At 31.5% G+C, this 25,697-nt stretch overlaps 2 protein-coding genes, 1 long non-coding RNA gene and 1 pseudogene across 3 annotated transcripts; 3 read left to right on the forward strand and 1 right to left on the reverse strand.

Annotated features, from left to right (window-relative positions):
• The first annotated feature begins 3,513 nt into the window (after window positions 1–3,513).
• LOC136997119 (uncharacterized) lies at window positions 3,514–4,842 on the forward strand. Its single transcript, XR_010887948.1, has 3 exons — window positions 3,514–3,679; window positions 3,826–3,985; window positions 4,656–4,842. It is a non-coding gene; the product is annotated as an uncharacterized lncRNA (long non-coding RNA).
• A 2,063-nt stretch (window positions 4,843–6,905) lies between these two features.
• Window positions 6,906–9,258, forward strand: LOC136997221 (uncharacterized). Its single transcript, XM_067347691.1, has 6 exons — window positions 6,906–7,477; window positions 7,641–7,854; window positions 7,926–8,066; window positions 8,164–8,253; window positions 8,475–8,528; window positions 8,615–9,258. Exons 1-6 carry the CDS (start codon window positions 7,301–7,303, stop codon window positions 8,875–8,877), a joined length of 939 nt encoding a protein of 312 aa, XP_067203792.1. The 5' UTR covers window positions 6,906–7,300; the 3' UTR covers window positions 8,878–9,258.
• On the reverse strand, window positions 9,248–11,124 carry LOC136997220 (putative nuclease HARBI1; annotated as a pseudogene).
• Window positions 11,125–12,665: 1,541 nt separating this feature from the next.
• On the forward strand, window positions 12,666–16,509 carry LOC136997219 (uncharacterized). Its single transcript, XM_067347690.1, has 2 exons — window positions 12,666–15,758; window positions 16,065–16,509. The coding sequence occupies exon 1, from the start codon at window positions 13,677–13,679 to the stop codon at window positions 15,519–15,521; it is 1,845 nt and encodes a 614-aa protein (XP_067203791.1). The 5' UTR covers window positions 12,666–13,676; the 3' UTR covers window positions 15,522–15,758; window positions 16,065–16,509.
• Window positions 16,510–25,697: the final 9,188 nt, after the last annotated feature.

The raw sequence follows: 25,697 nt of genomic DNA on the forward strand, positions 1-25,697 counted from the left end.
GAAATTATTTGTTTCAAGTCACAAATAAAAATATCATCTTTTTCCTAAAATTAACACAATTTTGTTCTTTCTTTTAATATATTGCTTCCATATAGTCTGAATATAGTATTGAATTTGTATATAACTATTGAATAAATAGTTTAATAAATGCAGTAAAAATTATTGCAGATATCAGCTTGATTGAATCGAATCAACGGTTTCACATTACTTTACTTATATTTCTTGTTTAAAATTTAAAGTAAAGCAGTGTCACAACTGAAACAAAACAGTATTGTTTTACTTTTCAAAAAAATTGTATATATTAAAGCTTTCAAAAAAAGCTGTCTTATATATAATTAACTATATTATATACTATATTTTATCATATTTTACATACAGGGTGATTGAAAATAATCTGATGTCCTTGCAATGCCATATTTTTAAGCGAATTCTGAGACAATTTTTCCTTTTACAAAATTTTGTCCGAAGTTTACTTTTTGAGTCATAATTAAAAATAGTTTGCTACTCGTTCTAAAAAATTGACATCATTTTGTATACTCTTTTTACAATAAATGTATATGATATATGCCATATTTTTTATTTTTAAAGCATGAAATATAAAGATATTTTTAATTTTTTGTGTCTATCATTTGTAAAAAAATCTTGATAAAAGAAACAACATTAATTTTGCGACTTACAATAATCTGTTTCAATATATGCTTCTTTTAAATACTTACAATTAGCCTTATTTTATGTGATTAACTTAGTATTTAAAATACGTATTAAAATCGAAAATGTATTTTTATTACAGTAGAAAAGAAACATTCTTGTCTTACAACATAGAGAAATGGCAAAATAGAATATTGTCTAAAGTACAATCCAATAAAAACTGTTAAAATTGAACATTTTATAAAACCACTGTGATTCATAAAAAATTAGAACTGTTATTTTTAAAATATAGACATATTTCGACTGTGTGTTTTGAACTGCACTACACATTCAAAAATCACAGAATAATTTTATTTCTGCAAAGTTATGTATAATGTACAGTATTTACGTCCATAAAATAAGTTATTTATTTGTATTCGCGCTCTCGCGACAGACTGCCCGTCGAGCGCCCTCTCTAGTTACCTTTGTTATCATTTTTGCGTTGCGTTACCTTTTCCTGCCGCTTGAGGAGGCGACAATTTTTTTTATTACAACTGTCTCGCCAAGAAGCACGTATATTGTAAGGCGGCCACGTGTCCTTGAAGAACGCAATAAAATATTTTAAAGTAGAGAAGAATTCAACATTATTTCTCGTCCACACCGTTACACGTAGCAATCGACCGTGAACACGTGTGGTAATACCAGTCGCACATAAGCGAATTCAAAACATATAATGTCAGTGGAAAAGTGATTTATTTATTATTACATATACATGATATTTAACCATTCCTCTCTAGTGTAAGACTACAATGTTTTTTTATCTACTGAATTAGAAATTAATTTTATATTTAATGTGTATTTTAGATACCAAAGTAAACGCATAACATAAGGCTAATTGTAAGTATTTAAAAAAAGTATATATTGAAATAGATTATTGCAAGTCACAAAATTAATGTTGTTTCTTTTATCAAAATTTTTTTACAAATGATACATACAAGAAATTAAAAATACCTTTATATTTCATGCTTTATAAATAAGTTATATGACATATGTCATACGTCATATAACTAATATATAATATAAGTTATATAACATATACATTTATTATAAAAATATATGCAATATATAAAATGATATTAACTTTTTATATAGATACTTTGATGTGAATATGTATAATATGGAGCACATAATATACATAATATATACACATGAAACACATAAATAAAATTATTGTACAGAAATTAGAATATGAATGTATGTAATTAAATAATGTGAATGTTTGCAAAAATGTTGCAAAATTTATGTATAATACATACACTTTTTTATCCTTCAGAGTGCCTTCAACCCATTTTTTTCAGTCGGGTTTCGTAGCACATAACACACACACACACACACACACACACACACACACACACACACACACACACACACACACACACACACAACTAACCCAAAAGATTCTGTATATGACAGATAGCACTGAGTAGAGTACCTCAAGTGAGAGTACGGACAACAGGGTAACGATTGGTGATTGGTCCGTCAAATTGAGGCAAAAGCGGAAGTAGCATGTCCGTGCGCACCAACTGTGTATACCACTGTTTGAAAAGAAATTGTGTTTAATTAAAATAATTCTGTGCTTTATATGAGAATAAAATATAAATAAGAAAAGAGGTGAGTAGTGAAAGATTGCATGTGCATATACGTGTTACAGCTCTGTTTGTGCTTATCAGCTTTAATATTACTGCAAAATAAAATATTTGGTATATATAACTCATACATTCAAGATAATTTATTTTATTAATTTCCCTTTTTATGTTGTATATTTTACAGGAGGATATTCTATAGGTTAGTTGAAACTTTATATTTATTAATATATAATTTTATTGATTGTGTATATATGTATTTGCTAATGTACATAATATCTTTTCATTTTATACAGACTTATTTCTTCGAAACTGGATTATGAGAACAAAGAGAAAAAAAGACGAAAATGAAGATATAGAGAGAAGATGTAATTGTATATTCTAATTTATTATCTGTATTATGCAATTTTGTCGTCAATGATAATATATTGGATGCAAATTGTATAATAAAATATTTAGGTATCTATTAAAAAATAAAATTTATTAAAAAATAGTTAATATCCTATTTTTAATTAAACAATTCTCTTTCATTCTATTTATATCTCCTTCCATTTATACAGTATAAAATCATTTTATATGTACAATTTCAGTTTTACCCTTCAGAGCATATTTAAAAATGCGCGCGCTCTTTAGACACGTTTCCGGTTTTGCCTCATTTATGTTCTGTTGTCCGTACTCTAATAGCGTTTTCGATTATACAGGATTTGAACGACCCAGGGTTGGTTAATGACGTCATTGCAACCTCTCCACCAATGAAAGACTTGCATTTATAGTAAAATAGTGATTGATAGCGCTATAATAGCGTTTTCGATTATACAGGATTTGAACGACCCAGGGTTGATCAATCACTATTTTACTATAAATGCAAGTCTTTCATTGGTGGAGAGGTTGCAATGACGTCATTAACCAACCCTGGGTCGTTCAAATCCTGTATAATCGAAAACGCTATTACTTGAGGTAGAGTTCCTATAAGTAGAGTTAAGACATCGGGCTATCAATTGCTGATTGGTTGTTCCAAGCCGCCATATGCAATAGCCAAACTAGCGGAAAATGTAAATTTATAAAGTCGGAAATTTATAGATATGTGCTTTTATTAACAAATATTTTTTTCAAAACAAAAGATATTAATTTTATTTTAAATAATTAATGTCTATATAAACTATTTTTATACAAATAAAGAGTGATCTAAAGAAAATTGTAATTTATACCGATGTAAACATATACTATATTGTCCTTGCTACGTTAGCAGTCATAGGTCGTAGACAGCCACTTCTGAAATGTTTCGTAGTCAAGCCTAGCAATGGAATATAAAATTAGTTTGTGTTACTGTTTATAGTGTATTTATAATGAACAAAATTTGCGTTAATATTATTTGGAACAGATATTATAGAAAAACATTTCAATAAAAAGTAAGTTTATTTAATTATTTTCATTGAATTGTGAAATAAAAGAAACATAACCTTATATAACCATAAGAAACATAACCTTATATAACCATAAGAACATAACCTTAAAATTAAGTGTGCAATTAAGTAGTCAATGTAATATTTTTTAGGTTCATAATGACGGGTTGTGTAGCTCCAAAATGTTTTAATTCATCTTCCAAAGGGTTTAAGATGTGTTATTTTCCCAAAGACTCTAAAAGATGTGCTGAATGGATCCAAAATATGGGGCGAACTAATTGGACACCAACTCAGCATTCAGCATTATGTCAAGTACTTTAATGAAAAATATACGCAAAATATCATATTGAATTATTCTATTCATACTTAACATCACAGACTCAGTACATATAAGCCGAGAGCACAAGCTTTTACATAAAGCATAACGCATAAGCATAAGGAAATTGATTGGTATATATATAAGCATAAGCAAATGCATAAGGAAATGGACCAATCAATTTCCTTATGCTTATGCGTTATGCTTTATGCAAAAGTCTGTGCTCCGGCCAATAGCTTTTAATATTAGAGTTACAAACAACATACACGTACATGCATAAATACATTATAGAAAATTAATATTATAAATTTTGTTATATTTTTGATAATAACTAAATTAATTTTATGAAATTCGTAACATTATTGAATCTCACAGAACAGCAAAAAGCGTCACTAATTTTCAATTATTATGATTTCTTAATGTAATATCTTTCTTACGTTATTTTGATTTCCAAAACAATATAATGAAATCTTTATTTGTTGGTATAATTTTGTTATAAATCCCTAAAAAAATATATACTTTTATATTTGTATATTTATTAATTATAAATTATATTATTAAAAAATGCTTAGGTGTGGTACAAAAATGTTTCTATTTTCTATATATCTAATAATACTTTTGATAAAATATTTATTTATAAATCTGATTTTTTTCTTTTTTTTTCAGATTGAAACTGTATCATCACGGTTACCAATCGATATGTATTCCTGCAGTTTACTCATTTCGAACTGCAAATGAAAATATTCGGTCATCAATTATAAAAATCATCAATTTTTGTAAAGACTAATATTTTTCAATTTTTAAATTGTACATACAAATCTTTTAAAAATAAAAATTAACTTTTTAAAGAAAATTATTTTTTTATATTTAATTCTAGATAATATATGATTATTATATACACTCACCCGAAAAAAAAGCGGTACACTGAAAATGTGGGAAAAATTCATCAAATTTCAACTGACGATAACTTCGTAAATAATAAAGATAGAAAGTTCTATAAAATATGGAAATGAAGCTAAAAATCTCTACTTTAAGAATCAATTTATTTCAATGTTGCAAAATAAATTTATTGAAAATGGCGGATGACAAAGCGCGAGCATGCAAAATTGAAAAATAATGGTTCGAGTTTGCGACGGTGCACGGTATAAACAAAAAATTGTAGCTTATTGGGATCAAAAGCGTACGAAAGTACAGAGACTCCTCTTTAAAATGCTTTTTTATGCATCTCGATACGATGATTTTTCGCCGAGAGATTCGCATTTGAAGAAAAAGGCAGATTTTTACTTCAAATGCGAATCTCTCAGCGAAAAATCATCGTATCGAGATGCATAAAAGCATTTTAAAGAGGAGACTCTGTACTTTCGTACGCTTTTGATCCCAATAAGTTTTCATAACTTTTTGTTTATACCGTGCACCGTCGCAAACTCGAACCATTATTTTTCAATCAATTGTTTTGCATCCGAAGGAGATGTCTGCAGATCTTTTGTGATTTCTCCGCCCTGACTTTTTGTTTATGCTCGACCGCACATTGCGAGAAGAGTGCTTGGATTTCTCTGATCTTTTTCTTTCGAGACGCGTTACTTATTCGTACGACTTCGTCAAAGTAAACAATAATTAATTTTTTCGCATTGAAATTATTGGTCAATTATGGCGACGATAAGTCCTGAAAAAGCTGCTCAAGTTGTAGCGTTAATTGAAGATGGGAGAAGTCGAAGGTACGTTGCTGAGGCATTTGATTTATCAGTGTCAACCGTGCAACGTGCTTATGCTAGGTACTTGGAGACTAATTCTGTCCAAAGAAGACCTGGTTCGGGACGTCCTCGTTGTACGAATGAAAACGATGACCGATTTATTGTTTTAAATTCATTAAGAGACAGACATCGAACGGCTGTTCAAATTCGAAACAATTTAAGAGATGTCCGCGAATGTAATGTATCCGTTGACACTATTCGAAACAGATTAGCGGAACACGGTCTTTTTCCGCGCAGGCCAGCAAATGTACCTTCGCTTATGCGTCGCCATCGCGTAACTCGACTCAATTTTGCTGTCGAGCATGCAGGCTGGACATATGCAGAATGGAGTACCGTTCTTTTTAGCGACGAATCTCGTTTTTGTCTGTATTCTTCAGACGGACGAGAACGAGTATACCGTCGCGTTGGAGAACGATTTGCAGACTGTACTGTAAGTGAGAGGCCTAGAAGTAAGAATCTGCCTTTTTCTTCAAATGCGAATCTCTCGGCGAAAAATCATCGTATCGAGTTGCATAAAAAAGCATTTTAAAGAGGAGACTCTGTACTTTCGTACGCTTTTAATCCCAATAAGCTACAATTTTTTGTTTATACCGTGCACCGTCGCAAACTCGAACCATTATTTTTCAATTTTGCATGCTCGCACTTTGTCATCCGCCATTTTCAATAAATTTATTTTGCAACATTGAAATAAATTGATTCTTAAAGTAGAGATTTTTAGCTTCATTTCCATATTTTATAGAACTTTCTATCTTTATTATTTACGAAGTTATCGTCAGTTGAAATTTGATGAATTTTTCCCACATTTTCAGTGTACCGCTTTTTTTTCGGGTGAGTGTATATTGTTCTAAACATTTTTAGAAATACAATTGTCAGATAATTATTATATAGATTTTCATCCATCGCATGTATGTACAATACATGTACACGTGCTTGAAAATCTATAATATATGTCACATGAACTATAGATTTCCGCCATATGTAATAGCCAAAGAAACAACCAATCATAGCCCGATTTGCCCGGTGTCTTAACTCTACTTATAGGAACTCTACTTATAGGAACTCTAGCACTGAGAACTGTATAGCGCCTCTATCCCAAAATCCAGAAACTAATCTATTGTTCTTTTTTACCTCATTATCTATATAGGTGCAAATTCATGGGACGCTCGTTTCAGCGTTGCCCATAGGGCGGTATTCATAGTCCAATCTTAAATATCGTCTTAAGATTTTCTTGACTAAGATTGTCTTATTTGTATAAGCTCAACTTAAGGTATCATGTATTCATAGTTTCAAAATGAGACAATCTTTGTAAAGAAATTGATACTTCTTTTTGCTTAAGATTTTCTTAATGAAGTTAATGCTTAAGATAATCTTATTTAGCGTTCGACAATCTTCGGAATTTTTCTGATGTATCAGCCAATAAAATGTATGATATATTAAAAGATTCTTGTAGAAAAATTCTACAAGTTGCATGTCTATATACGTTTTATTCATGTTCCAATTTTTGTATATTGTTATGTTGTATATTATAATTTAATATTGTTTAAGTAAAAGTGAAAAATAATGGCAAGTAAAAAACATTATACTGAAACGGAAAAAAAATTTTTTTTACGAATTTTAACAAAATATTCACACATTATTGAAAGAAAAAAAAGTGATGCTACAACACTAAAAGATAAAGAAGAAGCGTGGAATGAAATTTGTGATTCATATAATATGTCATCTATTATTACAAGCAAGGTAAGAAATCTACATATTTTTTTCTAATTAGTTATATTAATTGTGTAAAATAGAAATATTAATTATATTTGAGAAAAATCTAATGTGACATTATGTGAGGTTAAGGTAATTTTACTTAGATTATATTTTACTTCTTAATATTTAATAATTTTATAAATTACAGAGAAGTATTCAACAACTCAAAAAATTATGGAGTAATCTCAAATCAACTCAGAGAGATGCCCTTACACATGAAAAACAAGCACGATTATTAACAGGTGGTGGTCCTGAATCTTCATCTACTGAAATTGATCCTGATATTGCTGCAATAGCACCCAATTTGTTGACAACAGCACCGACATTATTTTCATCAAATATGTCAGATGAAATATTACAAGGTAGCTACATCTTTATTTTATTAATATAATAATCGAAAAAATAGTAAAAGTAACGAATAATATTTTTTTAGAACGACAACAGAGAATTCTAAATGACGATTGTATTCCTGAAGAATTATTGATTGAAAATCAAGATAACGAATCTTCATTTGTTGATGATTTCGGGGAAATTATTTTCACTAATAAATCTACTGAAACACCTGATATGAAAGGTTTAATTACTAATTTCACTGATACTTTCTATTAATATATTTGTTTGTAAATTATATTTAGTATTGAATAATGACACAATACAATTCAATATTACAGAATCAAGCAGTGAAGTCGATGATGCTGAAAAAGCAAGTAATGCACAAGTGATAGCATTAAATCCAAAACGTGCAATATTTAACAGTAAAGGTAAATTTTATCAATGCTATTTCTACTATATTGATTACTCTATATTTATTACTATATTTATATTAATTTTATAAATATAATTTTATTAGTAATTTTTTAGAAAATAAAATCTCTGTTTATAAATCCAAGAAATTAAAAAATAAGAGATTGTACATATATATTTATCATTATTATATAATCTTCAATACTAATATATGTATATATTTTTTTTGCCAAAAAAGAATCTACATCAAAAAGTGTACCAAGAAAACGTTTAATGGAGGATATAGACATTGGTAAGATATTCGTCATATTTTTATCGTTATTTCTGTATTTCAAGTGTAATAATTGTAATGATAAATTTTTTTTCTTTATAATGTAGTGCTTACACCAAAGAATAAACTTAAAAAATCGGGATTTGAAAATAAAGAAAATGTTGACGAGAAACAATTAAAAATGGAACGCATCAAACACATAATTGAACAGGAAGAGCAAATAGCAAATTTAAAGATACAACATCAAGAAGTAATACAAAGACTTGAAATAGATCATCTCAAAGAAAAATATGCTTTAGAAATTCGTGCGGCTACTGCTACCACTGAATTATCAGAATTATTACTTAAAGAAAAACAAAATTTAAGATAATCTTCTTTTTTTAGTTTGATAGTGAGTACTACCAAAGAATAATTTATTTTAGTTTTATTACAATGGCTGTCATTCTATTATAATAAGAATTTCTTGTTTTATGTATTATTATTATAATAGTATTACCAAAAAATAATTTATTTTATTACTATGACTGTCGTTCTATTACAATAAGAATTTCTTTTGTTTTATGTATTACTATTATAATAATTCAGTATTATTTTTAAAATTTAATTGAAATTATATTTACTGTTATTCATTAAAACAAAGCGTTTAGAAAAGATAAAGTATTTTATTTTATTTATAAAAGTTATAGCCAATGTACCTGTATGCTTTGTTATTATGTTATGAATAAATAAAACGTAATGGATACAATAATAATTATTTCGTACTTTTATTTTTATATTTACTTTATACAACAATATCTTATTAATATATAGATATACATATATAATTTTAATGAAACATACGAGCAATTAATGCTTCGCGAGTAGCAAATCCATCTAACGTTCCATTATTAGGTTCACGTACAGGTACTTCTTCTTCATCTTCATGGAATTCATCATTATCTTCCGGTAACACATCATTAAAAATTAATGACATATTATGTAATACAGCGCATGCTACAACAATTGTTGTAGAAGTAATTAGTTTTGTTGTTAGTCCTCGTGATAAACAGGGAAATCGTCTTTTCCATACGCCGTAAGTTCTTTCCACTATTAGTCTTGTTCTGCTCTGTATGTTATTGTAACTACAATAATAAAATAATTTATAATACACTAATTTTTTTATCCATTAATTATTAACATTTTTTAGTTCAATTACAATTTTTTAATAGAATATAACAATTTTTCAATACAATTAATACAATTTAATTATAAATATTTTTTACTATTAAGAAATAGAGAAAGAAAATTTCAACCTTATTTCTTCATTGGTTCTAGGATTTGGTATTGGCGTCATCAAAAATGATAAACATGGATATCCTCTATCACCAACAAGTATACCATCAAACTGATTTTCCATGTATCGTATATATAATAAAGAATTTTGAAAAATTCGACTGTCATGTGCGCTACCAGGCCACTCTGGTACAATGTCCAAAAATTCCATTTTAGGCCCAACAACAGTCTGTATATAAATACATATGTTATTCATTAAAAAAATAGTTATTAAAAATAAACAAGAATAATAATACATACTTGCACGTTAAGTGAAAAATATCCTTTTCTATTTCTGTAAATTTCATTTACATTTTGGATCTTGTATCCACCAATCTTATGTGAGTACAATCAATAGCTCCATCCACACCAGGAAGACCAATAGCTCCATTCCCTTTTCCAAGATTATTAAATAACTGCCAATTTTCATTTTGTATTTCTGAATTCCGTGGCATTTTTATATATTCCTTAAGCAAGCTGGCAACTAATAAACTTACACGAAAAACTATTCTTGATGTTGTTGGTTGTGAAACAGTCATTGTATCACCGAGAAGAAGCTGAAAATATTAAATATATATATAATTATTTTATTATTTTATTAATTATTAATAACAATAAAATGTAGAATATTAATAAATATATTCTAATTGGAAATACCTGAAAACTTGCAGTTGCGTAATATCTCAAGCATATCAACAGTTGCATTACTGGTGGAATCGGCAGACCACGATTATTAATTTTTCCTAATCCTTCTTCAATTTTTGGTAATATACCATACAGAACAGAATCTTTATTAAATCTATAGCGTTTCTTAAATTGCAAATTATTGTAAAATTCAAAAGGGTTTTGTCCATCACGAATATATCGTTTTCGTACACGTTCCACATTTTCAAAATCATCTTCGATGTCTTCGATATCGTTAATTTCTTCCATTATCTCTCTATTTATAATATATTTAGATTATTAGTAGGTTATTAATAAAATATATTAGTAGGTTATTAACTACTTACAAAAATAAGATTATCTTAAGTAATGTACGATGTTGACTTAAAAATATAACCTTACTTTCTCTGAACATGAGCTTATTCGATACAAATAAGACTGTCTTATTTGATTATGAATTTAAACTAGTTTTAAGCATACTTAAGACATTACTATGAATTATAACAGAAAAAGATCATCTTAATGAAGGTAAAGCTTAAGGCGATGCTTAAAGAAATCTTAATTTATGATTATGAATGTAGATGGCATCTTAAGTCCATGCTTAAGACAATCTTGGATATAAGAACGGACTATGAATACCGGCCATAGTCAAGGTGCCTTTTCACGCTGACGCTCGACGCTCATTTTTAGCGTCCAAATATGTCACGTGAACAAAGTTGACGCTGGATGTAAGAAATGCATGAAAAGAGTTTCTCGTAAAATTTAGCGTCAGTCAGGGTCTGCGTCGGTATTTATCAATATTCGTATATATCAAAACTGCTAAAAGTTTTTGTCACTGATTTTGTTCAGTTAATTTTTTCACTCGCTTTATTAATAATTATTGTTTTAAATATTAAAAAAAGTGTAATTAAGTAGGAATAAGATAAAAACCTTTGGTTACCAGTTCTACTTATTTTATCAAAAATGCTAAAAAAATGTTTATTAATAATTTTTTTATCATATGTAATATTTTTTATTATATGTTTACAAACATAAAATATTTACTTCATATCATATTATTTATTTTGATAAGTATACAAAATGTATATCTTTTCAATTAAACAAAGTTTCATATTATTGCAAACTTTGATAAGTAGAGTAGGAAAAACGATATTAGAATAGTTGTTCAGTATTAGAAAATTTCTAATGTAATACTTAAGAATAGCATTTTTCAAAGTTAGAAAATTAATTGTATAGAATAAAAATGCACAGCATATTTGTATATATTATATTTCAAGCTTTTATTTATAATAAAATAACTTTTTATTGAATTAAATTTACATAACATTGATATTAAATTTACATAATTAAACATATATAATATAAAGATAATTATAAAAATATATTTTGCAAATAAATACAATACTGCTGATTTTTCCAAACCTCAAAAAGTATCATTTTTAATTCATTACTTATTTATTCTTTTTATTTTCTTTATATATATGTAGTATTGGATAATAAATTCAATTATTACTTTTTATTACTTAAATAACATCCATTTTTATTGACAAGGTTGAAAGACCACATGAGACATATGCAAATCCAATAGCGAATAGCACGCACAGACAGATCATCGCACAGATCGCACGACTTGACGCTAAAGCTAAAAAAATCCAGCTTTTTTTTCTTGACGCTAGCGTCAACTCGAAGTCACGTGACTATGGGCAACGCTGAAACTAGCGTCCCATGAATTTGCACCTTCACGTGACTTCGAGTTGACGCTAGCGTCAAGAAAAAAAAGCTGGATTTTTTTAGCTTTATGGCCGGAGCACAGACTTGCATAAAGCATAACGCATAAGCATAAGGAAATTGATTGGTCCATTTCCTTATGCATTTGCTTATGCTTAAGCCGAGAGCACAAGCTTTTACATAAAGCATAACGCATAAGCATAAGGAAATTGATTGGTCTATATATAAGCATAAGCAAATGCATAAGGAAATGGACCAATCAATTTCCTTATGCTTATGCGTTATGCTTTATGCAAAAGTCTGTGCTCCGGCCATTAGCGTCAAGTCGTGCGATCTGTGCGATGATCTGTCTGTGCGTGCTATTCGCTATTGGATTTGCATATGTCTCATGTGGTCTTTCAACCTTGTCAATAAAAATGGATGTTATTTAAGTAATAAAAAGTAAAAATTGAATTTATTATCCAATATTACATATTGTGTTGTGTATCGAAAAACTACAACGAGATATTTTAATTTAGCAACGCTATTGTTTAAAGAATTAGCAAATAAAACTTTCAACTCGAAGCACGTTCTTAGAAAGACGAATAAGGTATTTAAAATTAACAAAGATATTGACCAATGCTATTCTTTAGACAAGTAACAATCGATTATAATTAAACGCTGAGGCGTTAACCGCACGAGGAAACGATCGGCGGATTGCCTCACAAACAAGCGAAGTAGATCAGCATTCACGGAAAGCAGACGTTGCTAACCTTGATACTGATCTGTATAAAAGAAGGTGACTCGATCGTCACCACGGGTTTTTAAGTTTGATCTAAGCACGAGCTGCACGTCGGTATCGCGAACTCCGAGTTTGTATCTTACGCGATCGTAACGACTGTGAGGAAGCCGTTAAATAAAGTGTACGCGAGTGCTAAGTGAATAAAGATATTTTATTTCTCATTGAACATCGTTCAATAATTATCTCCCTTGGATCAACCCCCTTGGCCCTACACGACGGATCCCGAATCCTGCGTTGGCCCGTGACGAGATCTTTGAGTCACGGGCACGGCGTAACAATTTTGGTGGCAGCGGTGGGATCCGTCTTCTTCACCGTAGTCCGGCTGTTGGTGGACACCCTGGTGGCCTGGGCACGGCAGCAGGACCAAGACGATCAACCCGAGGGAACAGCGTGGCCGAAAATAACACGGAAACTAGAAGTGCGAAAAGTGAAAGCGAGAAAAGAAAATAAAATCTCCACGAGGAAGCGGTCCAGTCAAGGCAGTTCGAGCAATAAGCAGCTGAGAAAGTCCGACGGAGCACAACGACCAAGCAGAGTCAGCGAAATCCGAGCAAGAGCCACTGCACAGCGAGAACGGAACGTGACCTACCTCACCGCGAAGCACTGGGCAGCGAGCAACGCAACACCATGCGAGCGAGCGTATTAATGTAAGTCGAAATAAAGACACATTAGTAAAATAAGAGCGAATGTCCGAAAGACGCGAAGGACACGGTTTTCCATATTGGCTAGGCGGTAATCCGAGTCAAAACAACCCCAGTTTACAACCGAATCAATCCTGGTTGTTAAGCGACCAAGGACGACGCGCAATAAACACCTTGAGTAACCCCGAGAGGGAAACGCGCGAAACACCGCGAGAATTCGTAGTAAACGATAGAGACGAAAGCGTCGCGAACGTCGACGAAAACGTTGAAACAACGCGAGAATATTCTTTCCGCGAATTAGATAACAGCTTAATATCCGGAGTAAGCGAGGATTCGCGCCAGGATAGGCCTACACCCACGAGGCCATTGAGTAGAATATCGGAGCGCACTGAGACTGCATCGACTACGTACGATAGTAGTATCTTTGATCCGCGAGAATTAAACAACGAAATAACAATGGCACAACCGCCAAACGACGTAACCGCACGAATTGAGGACGGAGAGCCTCCGCGGCGACAGATCAACATAGACGGGAATGTGACCAATGCCACAAGCGACATACAAGAGAATTTAATAGAGACACAGATCGGAGTGCTAGCAGACGCGATAAACGAGATGCGAGCGCAAACGCAAGTGCTGCAAGAACATTTACACCAACAGATACTTAACTTGCACGAACGATTTAACGCACAAATATACGATATACAAGGGCAGCAACAAGGATCAACTAGTAACCGTGAACTAAATAACGCGTCACGTGGAGCGATGAACGCACCAGAAGTAAACGTATCGTACGGCCAAGGCCCCGCTGACGTAAGGAATAGGCCAACCCATTCTAACAATTATATGCAGTTGAAAGAAGCCCGAAGCCTAATACCGGAAATCGACGGGACAACACCAAATAGAATACAGGAGTTTTTAAGTGCTAGTACCTACGCGATGGAAAGCATAGATCCAACAGAGGAGCTACAATTACTCAAGGCTATACTGTGCACAAAACTGAAAGGGAAAATCTTACTTGATTTCCAAACGAGAAATATTCAATCGTTCGCCCAATTAAAACAGGAAATAGAAAGGGGTTATACTACACATAAGAGTGTTACGCACCTACAATTAGAGTTTAATACCCTGAAGCAAAAACAAGGTGAAAGTGCTCAAAACTTTGGTTCGAGAGTGGACCAACTCGCTATGAAACTCTATGAATCAATGATAGAGGGAAAAACTCACACGATTATGGAGAAAAACACTATTAAAAACACCGTACAAAACTTGGCGTTACAAAATTTCCAGATAGGATTACAAGATAATATTAAAACTATTGTACGCGTAAGGAACTACGGAACGCTACAAGAGGCTATTGCTGTGGCAACGGCTGAGGAAAAATTACAAGGACCAAGCCCAGCGTTAAATAAATATAATGCCTATTATAAAACCACGAATAAAGCGCGGAAAAAGACACCGCAATGTGCAAAGTGCGGAAAATGGGGGCATATCGGGCGTGAGTGCCGTACAAGTCGTTTTGCGAACCGATTCAGTTTACCGAAGGCTGACGGACACAAAGTAAACGCATTAGAAAAATATTGCAAATATTGCAAAAAGCCCGGACACTTTCAGGAGGAGTGCTGGCAATTAAACGGTCGACCCGAAAAAGGGAATGCGAAAGAGAACGCGCAACATAAAACAGTTAAAGAGAATAAGGCAAAGAAGGCCGACAACGACGAAGAAGATGACGCAGCAAACAAGAAAAAGACACGGCCCATAAAAGCGTTGTTAGCACATACAGATAAGACAGCTAAAATACACGCAAATCTAGATTTAATCGCGTTACCAATAGTGGAAGCGAAAAACGAACACGCAACAATGCTTGTGGATACTGGAGCTACACCATAGACTTATATGAATAGACGGAGCATACCGCTAAAAGCATGTCCCTGAGCGAGTAATCGGACTGCGATAGAAATAGGGAGTGTACCAGCGCTCTCTCTCTCTCTTCGCGCATGCTTATAGTGTTAGCTTTTCCATCAAATACACAGCAACATATTTGCTCTTCATTCAATATGTTATAAAAATGCCTCGAAAATGTGCAGTGTGCAGTTGTGAACAAAATAAAGGAATACTTTTTCATAAGTAAGTATTTATTCTAACCAACGCATATTTATATTTATTCACATTTACTACTCTCATATATCAGCTTTGGCATCCTAACCTTTATTTTACAATTGTATAAAAGTACTTTTAAATATATTTTTAAACAAATTTTATGTAAAACATTGCTATGTAAAATTATAAAATTACAGAAAAAGTAATGAATCCTTTAATGTAAATACAAGAGAGAAATTTTAAATTTGTTACTTACATTTAATGTGATATATTTGTTAATATCACTTGGACATTAATAGAATTTTTATAATTATTTCTTTTCTTCTATTACAGATTACCTACTAAAGAAAAAATTAAAAAAAAAATGGATAGATTTTATAAAATTTAAACATGGGACAGCGTGGCGAGAAATTAAAAATATATTTATTTGTGAGTTACATTTTGATGCTGCGTCATATAAACCTTCAATAATATCTAATCCAGACAGGAAATATTTGAAATCAGATGCTGTACCAATATTAGCTATAGATTCTGATACGAATTTTGATATTGATCACTATAATAAAGAAATAAGTACAACAGAGATATATACTACTAAAAATCAATTTTATACAATGAATGAAACTTTACTTAAAAAAAATAATACACATAAAGAAATAAATACACAAACATATACTGATCAAGAACAACTCTGTACAAGTAAAAGTTTATTGGAAATTGAAAATCAAAATATAAAACAAACTGATAATTTTCAAGAAAACCCTTTAAAAAAGGAAAGGTAATATTATTATACTTATTATTAATGATAGTTTTATTTTTTATTCTATTTTTTCTAGTTCTATTTTTTATTCTTTGCTACTTTATAATTAATAGAAATAATAAAATTATTAATAATGAAATAAATTTATAGAAAAAAGCAACACAACATTCCCATTAGACGTCCTCGAATAGGAAAGCCACGTTATCTTGGGGATATTAAATCATGGAATCTAGAAAATCCTGAACGATTAAAACAATATTTGGAATTGACAACAAAACATATTACACAATTAAAACAACGGAATGGTACATTGGAAAAAAAATGTCAAAGATATAAGAAAAAAATAACAAATTTAAAAAACCTATTGCTTCATTTGAAAGAACAAAATTTAATATCAAATGATATAGAACGAAAACTCAGTGTATGTATATAAACAAAATTTCTTTATAAAGTAACGAATCTATATATTACACATGTACATTATGTATTAATTTTTGTAAATAAAAATTATAATAAATTACAATATATTATACTTCTAAAAAAATAATATTCTTAACATGAATGTCTTTAATAAATTTTGCACTTTCCGTATGTTTCTTAGGGATCAATGAGTGCTCCAGTCATAAGATTAATTAACAGAGCTTTAACATCGTCAAAACAGAAATATTCAGAAGAACTTCAATCGTTTGCAGTAACTCTGCATTTTTATTTTGCAAAAGCATACGAATATATAAGAACTAATTTTATGAATAGTCTTCCTCACCCAAAAACACTTTCAAGATGGTATAAAAATATCAATTGTGATCCTGGAATCAATGAACAAGCTATTGAATCGATAAAGGTAAAGTGTAAGAAAAGAAGAGAAAATGATAAACCATTATATTTTAGTATGACTATGGATGAAATGTCTATAAAAGAAAAAATTGAATATCATGGTCGAGAATGCTGTGGGTATGTTGACATTGGTATTAATAATGATATTAATATTGAGAATAATAATAACATACCTACAGCACGTTATGCGTTGGTTATAATGTTAGTTAGTATAAATGATGATTGGAAGCTTCCTATAGCATATTATTTAATCAATAGTTTATGCAGCGATGAACGCGTAGCAATTATTAATCAATGTTTAGAACAATTACATGCAATCGATGCAAATATTGTTTCAATAACAGCTGATGGTGCTGCATGTAATTTATCAACATTTAAAAAACTTGGTGCTTCTCTCGATATTGACAATCTTAAACCATTTTTTAGTCATCCGTCAACAAGAAAAAATGTTTATATACTTTTAGACGCTTGTCATATGCTCAAGTTAATTAGAAATTGTTTGGCTTCTAAAGGTACACTTATTGATGGTGACAATAACATTATTAATTGGTTATATATTATTAAACTTGTTCAGCTACAAGAAAAAGAGGGTTTGCATTTAGGCACCAAAATACGAAAACGTCATATAATGTGGCAACAAGAAAAAATGAAAGTTGCACTTGCTGCCCAAACATTAAGTCTAAGTGTAGGTAATGCATTAATATTTTGCAGAGAAACGTTAAAATATCCAGAGTTTTTAGAATCCGCTGCAACATCCCGTTTCTGTATCTATATAAATAATATTTTTGACTTATTAAACAGCAGAAATTTATTTTGTAAAACTTCTACAAAACAATGTATCACTCGAGAAAATCTTGATAACATCAAAATACAAGTTAACGATTTTATTACATATTTGTCTTCATTACGCGATCAACAAGGATCAATATTAAACTCATCTCGAAAAACAGGTTTCTTAGGAATGATAATTTGCTTAAAAAGTATGATTGGTATCGCCGAAATGTTATTTGAAGATAATTGTTTCAAATTTTTGATGACATATAAATTGTCACAAGATCACCTCGAAACATTTTTTAGTGCAATCCGTAGTCGAGGAGGTTTTAATAACAACCCTACTGCATGGGAGTTCAAAACAGCTTTGAAACGATTGATGGCAAAAGCAGACATACGCATTTTGCATAATGCAAATTGCCATATATTAGATGACACTAAACTAGTCATGAGTGATAAAGTATTAGAAGGACAATCAGAAGAAATTCTTGATGAAACCAATTTATTTCTTCAGGAACATAACTATTGTATTAATTTTGAAATTAATTTGAGTGAATATGCTTACGAAGTAATTATGTATATTGCAGGCTTTGTATCAAAAAGTATAGCTAAACATTTGCAATGTGAACATTGTAAAAAATATTTAACAGACACAAAGATATTATCTAAATTACAAATTTTTAAATGTAGAGGAGCTCTTACTAATGCTTTACCTGATGTAATAGAAATATGCATCACGACAGAAAAAATTTTAAAAACTAATACAAACGAATTAACAAAAAAAAATGCAATTTCTATATTAAGCTTAAAAGTATTAAAAAATATAAAATCCAGTATTTTTAGTTCTAAAGATTATTTAAATCATATTTTAGAGCAAACTTATTTGGAAAATCATCGGCACCAATTAGTAAAACTAATTATAAAAAAATATTTAATAGTAAGATTAAATCATATTGCAAAAACTAAGAATGATGCCGCAAAACGAATAAGGTCAATGCATTCAAGACTGATTATTTTTAAGAATCAATAAATAAATTAATATTATACACACATATTCAAGCAAGCTAATATATATAATTTATATTTTACAATTACGTTTCTTTCAATTTAGTGCAATAATAGTTTCTTTTTATTATTGAAGCAAGTATATTCTATAAATGAATGCGTGCATTGTTTACTTTTTGGTGCAATATTATTTTATTTATTTATTCATAAACAGATTATTTTATAAATGAATGGCGTATTCTCTAACTTTGGTGCAAAAATTTAAATTAAAGTTTCTTTTATTTTATGTAAGCAGATTATTTTATAAATGAATGCGTGTATTCTTTAACTTTGATGCAAAAGTAGTTTTGTTTTTTTATTATATGTAAGCAGATTATATATTTTATAATCTTTAATTTTGGTGAAAAAAAATAGTTTTTGTTCTTTTATTATATGTATGTATAAGTAAGTATCAGACTGGATTTTGTGAATAAATTTGTGTATTTTTCAATTTCGGTACAATTATATTTTCTCTTTATTACATACAATATAAGTTTTTTTACATGTAAGAAAATTATATATTTCAAATAAATGCTTTTGTATTTTAATTTTGTTGCAAAAAATAATTTTTTGTTTTATTATATATAATTATTTTATGTTTAAAAATTTTAATTGTAAGTTAAATAATTATTTAATTTACAATTAAATTATAATTAATATATTAATTATATAATAGATTTTTATTTGTAAATTTATTATTTATTTAATTTGTAATTTTATAATTAATTATAACTAATTACTATTTTTATAACTAATGCAGTTTTATTAAAATAAAATTTTTAATTATAAATTATATTTCTATACATTGAATAAAAATATAAAATGATATAAAAACAAAGAATATTTTTTAGATAAATTTTATGTAAATGTAATTTATTGTTAAACAAAATGCAAATGTATATGTGTGTATATGTATTTGCACATTTGCATTTTGTTTCATAATAAATTATGTTTACTTGAGTTCTTTATTTCCCTACATTTTTCGGAACAGCGCATGCGCGAAGAAGAGAGAGAACGCTGGTACACTCCCTATTTCTATCGCAGTCCGATTACTCGCTCAGGGACACGTTTTTCTTAGGAGGGGATAGGCAATGCTCCGTCTATTCATATAAGTCTATGAGCTACACTAACTCTGATTAAAATAAAAAGTCTATTAGAAGAAACACCCGTATATGACGAAACGGTAACATTAGTCGGTGCCACGGGACAGAAAGCTGACACGTTAGGCGTGATAAAAGCGCATATAACATTAAAAGATAAAACAATAATGCATAAAATGCATGTAGTAAAAGACGACTTTCCGATAGGATACGAAGGTATTCTAGGAGCGGACTTTTTAAACAAATACGTCACGAAATGGGACTATCCCGTAAAGAAATTGACGGTCGAGGGAACGACATTCAAACTATTTCAACATAACAACATAAAACTAGCTCCCAGAAGCGAGACAATAATTAAAGCATCAACAAGCAAAAATGCGCTGGGAATAGTGCATGCAATGGAAACACAACCAGGGGTGATCATCGGTAGTTGCATAGTGGAAGCAGAGGACTACTGTTGCCCGGTTAGTGTCATTAATACCACAGACAAGGAAATAGACTTTCAAACGCCCTTCGTGAACATTGAAAAATTCGAGGAACTAAAAGAGGAAGTACACACGATTGGAACTGTTAAGGAAGAAACAACTCCAAGGTCACGTGAAAACAAGGTCAAAAATCTTTTAAGAATAGACCATTTGAATGAAGAAGAGAAAAAAGCAATACTGGAAATAAGCGAAAATTATTGCGATATTTTTCATCTCGACGGAGAACCACTGTCTAGCACACAGGCGATGAAACATGAGATCGCCACGCGAGCCGGAGCAGCGCCCGCGAATACGAGACCTTATCGGCTGCCGGAGAAACATAAGGAAGAGGTGAGCCGACAAGTGACAGAAATGCTAAATAACAAAATAATAAGGCCAAGTTCGAGTCAGTGAAACGCGCCACTTTTAGTAGTGCCTAAAAAACCAGATGCATCAGGAAAAGCCAAATTACGAGTTGTCGTAGATTTTAGAAAACTGAACGACTTAACGATCGGAGATTCTTTCCCGTTACCAAACATTACTGACATATTAGATCAGTTGGGAAATTCAAAATATTTTACAACGTTAGATTTGGCATCTGGTTACCATCAAATTCCAATGGCGGAAAAAAACAGAGAAAAAACAGCATTTTCGACGCCGTATAGACACTACGAATTCAACAGAATGCCGTTCGGACTTAAAAATGCTCCAGCGACATTTCAAAGATTAATGAATACAATATTGGCCGGAATTCAAGGTTTACGATGTCTAGTATATTTAGACGATATTGTCATTTACGGCACTAGTCTAGAAGACCATAATCTCCGCTTAACAGAAGTATTCGACAGAATTCGCGAAAATAATTTAAAATTACAGCCGGACAAGTGTGAATTTCTTCGAAAAGAAGTAGTTTACTTAGGCCACATAATAACAGAGGGAGGCATTAAACCTGACCCTGGAAAGATCCAAGCGGTAAAAAATTTTCCAACACCGAAAAAAGTAAAAGATATACAGTCATTCATTGGATTAGCCGGATATTATCGAAAATTCATAGAAAATTTTTCTAAAATAGTGAAACCTCTCACTAAATTGACAAAAAAAGGAGTAAAATTTGAATGGACGCAAGAGCAAGAAAACGCGTTCGAAAATCTAAAAAGCAAGTTAATTACTGCACCGGTATTAAATTACCCTGATTTTAATAATGAATTTATAGTCACGACAGACGCATCTGATTTTGCGATAGGCGCAATATTATCTCAAGGAAAAACAGGACAAGATCGTCCAATAGCGTACGCTAGCCGACTTCTCTCAAAGGCGGAACAAAATTATAATACGACCGAAAAAGAATTACTGGCGATAGTATGGGCGGTCAAACATTTTCGTCCGTATATATATGGTACAAAGTTCAAGATCATAACCGACCATAAACCACTAGTATGGTTATTTAATGTAACCGACCCAGGCTCACGATTAATTCGATGGAGATTAAAATTGGAAGAATACGACTATGAAATCGTACATAAGGCCGGGAAGAGCAATACAAATGCTGACGCGTTAAGTCGCAACGTCGCGCACGGCATACACACGGTCGACGGAGAGAGAGAAAGCGAAGAAGAGGAAGAAGAAGAAGAGGAAGATAAGAAGGAAGAAAGAAAGATATATACAGAGGGAGAGAAACAACAAATATTATATGAATATCACGATGCACCGATCGGCGGGCATCAAGGAATCCAGCGCACTATCAAGCGCATACGATTAACGCATAATTGGAAAGGATTGACGAAAGACGTCGAGAAATACATCGCAAAATGCGAATATTGTCAAAAAAATAAATTAAAGATAAGGAATAAAGCACCCATGATTCTCACAGATACACCAGATAAACCGTTTGAAAAATGCGCATTGGATATAGTAGGGCCAATGACAGAAACGGAAAGCGGAAACAAGTACATATTAACTTTCCAAGATCATCTAACGAAATTCAGTAAGGCAATGCCTATAAATAATCAAGAGGCAAGCACGATAGCGCGAGAATTCGTGACAAAAATCGTTTTAGAATATGGAATCCCTGAAAAAATCCTGACTGACCAAGGAACAAATTTTCTCAGCGAAGTATTTAAGGATACATGCAAGTTGTTGAAGATTGAAAAAATTAGAACCAGCGCGTATCACCCAGAGAGCAATGGTGCACTGGAAAGATCACACAGAACATTAACAGAATATTTACGCAATTATATAAACAAAGATCAAACCGATTGGGATACCTGGTTACCATTCGCCATGTTCGCGTATAATACTACGCCACATACAGCCACGGGATATACTCCATTCGAGCTAGTATACGGGCATCGCGCAACACTCCCTACAGCTTTGATGCAGCCAGCAAAGAACACGTATACGTACGATGATTACATATCAGAATTAAAAGAAAAAATGCGCGCAGCACACCAAGTAGCAAAAGCTCATGCACAGGAAGAAAAATTAAAAGCGAAACAAACATACGATAAGAAGACTAAAGAAAATAGTTTTAGGGCAGGAGACAAAGTGCTGCTATACGACGAGGCTTTGCGACGAGGCAGGTCGAAAAAATTAGATGCGTTATGGAGAGGTCCGTACTTAATAATTAAAAAGAATTCGGACGTAAATTATACAATAAAAGCAGCCAGAAAAAGCTTGGTTGTACATGCTAACAGATTAAAATTATTTATAAAAGAATAAAAAATGCTGCGCCTGCAGAAGATAATAAAATAAAGAGAATTTCGCTCGTAGGTACCTCGCGCTAAGCGGAACGTTGACTTCAGCGACGCAACCCGAAACGGGCCTGCCGGTGAGAATAGAGAGATTTTCGCAGGAACCCGGACTGTACTATGAAGAAATAGGCGATTTAAATTTAATAGATTCAAGTTGGAAATTAGTAATTAAGCTAGAAGCATCGTCACTAGGCCAATGCCACGACCAAATAAAAAACTGGATCAAATTAGCGGAATCCGCGCAGAAAACAATTCATCCGACGCGAGAGGAAAGTAGCAAATTCGCGAACCTTTTGTCAATAATTAAAAAAGACGAGAATAAATTAGGCTTGTTAATAAATAGAATAAGTAGAATCTACGGGGACACAGCGGACAAAAGACGCGGTTTGATAAATGGCTTAGGCACAGTAGCGAAGTCATTGTTCGGTACCATGGATGCCGACGATGAAAAACGAATTAACGAACAATTAGCATTAATACGAAATAACGAAAAAACGATTACACATATTACGCAAAATCAACTGAAGGTACTAAATACCACGATAGCGCACATTGGTAACGTAGAGGAAACCATCGAACAGAATAATAAAAGATTATATAACTTAGATGCACGAATTTGGAATGGCACATTGTTAGTTATTAAGAGCGAAGAAATAAATGAATATTACACCATTATTAGTAGGATGTTAACAGACTTACAACGCGACGTACAAGACGCCTATGATTTTATAACGTACGCAGAACACGGAATGTTGAATCCTAGAGTAACCCCAACAGAACAAATTCTTAACGAACTGCGAGCGATTACGCCAAAATTACCTCAGGGAACGCACTTTCCCTTCGTTTTAGAAAATAGCGGTTGGCATCTAATGGAGCAAGTTGTTACTGTAACTGCGTTTGTAGCAAATAATACTGTGTATTGTATAATAAAATTTCCATTGGTATCCTATCCTAGATACAAATTAATAAAGGTAATTCCTCTACCTATCTTTAATCACGGAACACTATTTACGTTTACCGAAGTAAACCAGCATATAATAGCTGTCAATCTAGAACTAGCTTCCTATGTAACTCTATCCGAACAAAATGTAGATAAATGTAAAATAATCAGAAAACAGTATATTTGTAAGTCAAATAGTCCAGTATATAACATAAATCAGAGAGCACTGTGCGAAGTGCAATTATATGCGAAGCTGGCTAAGAAAACACGTGCGACATAAGATTCATAAGATCGAATCAAACGATTTGGATTGCTCTAAACACGGAAAACGCGTGGCTATACTCCGCGAATAAAGAACAGGAAATAACGATACAATGCGAGAATCGTGAAAATGTACAAGTAGTAATAAGTCGCACGGGTAGAATAATATTAACAAAAAATTGTAAAATAATTACGACGGACATGACCATTAAAGCCTTTTCGAAAATGCGGGATACAAGCATTCAAGCCTTTTTACCGCAATTTAATTTAACATTAATAAAAGAGACGGCCACAAAGAAAGACAATGAAATAATAATACGGCCGATAAAATTAAAGAAAATTATTCAAAATCCTAGTGAACTTATGGAATTAGGAGAAAAGGCAAAAGATATTTATAACAAACTAAAAGACAGTGAGACGATACAATTTAATAAACCAACGTTTATATATCCTATGGTCACAAGTTCAGTAACCGTCATAATTATTATAATAAGCGTAACAATAGGCGTAATCATAGTGTTAATTAAGAAAAGAAATAAAAAATTAAAAACATAAACTTATAAGAGATGCGAAAACTCCGTACCTTCGTTTTCTTTTCTAACGGGAGGAAGGATGTTGTGTATCGAAAAACTACAACGAGATATTTTAATTTAGCAACGCTATTGTTTAAAGAATTAGCAAATAAAACTTTCAACTCGAAGCACGTTCTTAGAAAGACGAATAAGGTATTTAAAATTAACAAAGATATTGACCAATGCTATTCTTTAGACAAGTAACAATCGATTATAATTAAACGCTGAGGCGTTAACCGCACGAGGAAACGATCGGCGGATTGCCTCACAAACAAGCGAAGTAGATCAGCATTCACGGAAAGCAGACGTTGCTAACCTTGATACTGATCTGTATAAAAGAAGGTGACTCGATCGTCACCACGGGTTTTTAAGTTTGATCTAAGCACGAGCTGCACGTCGGTATCGCGAACTCCGAGTTTGTATCTTACGCGATCGTAACGACTGTGAGGAAGCCGTTAAATAAAGTGTAC

The sequence above is a fragment of the Linepithema humile genome, chromosome 1 (genome assembly GCF_040581485.1).
Source record: "Linepithema humile isolate Giens D197 chromosome 1, Lhum_UNIL_v1.0, whole genome shotgun sequence".
Classification (NCBI taxonomy): Eukaryota; Metazoa; Arthropoda; class Insecta; order Hymenoptera; family Formicidae; genus Linepithema; species Linepithema humile.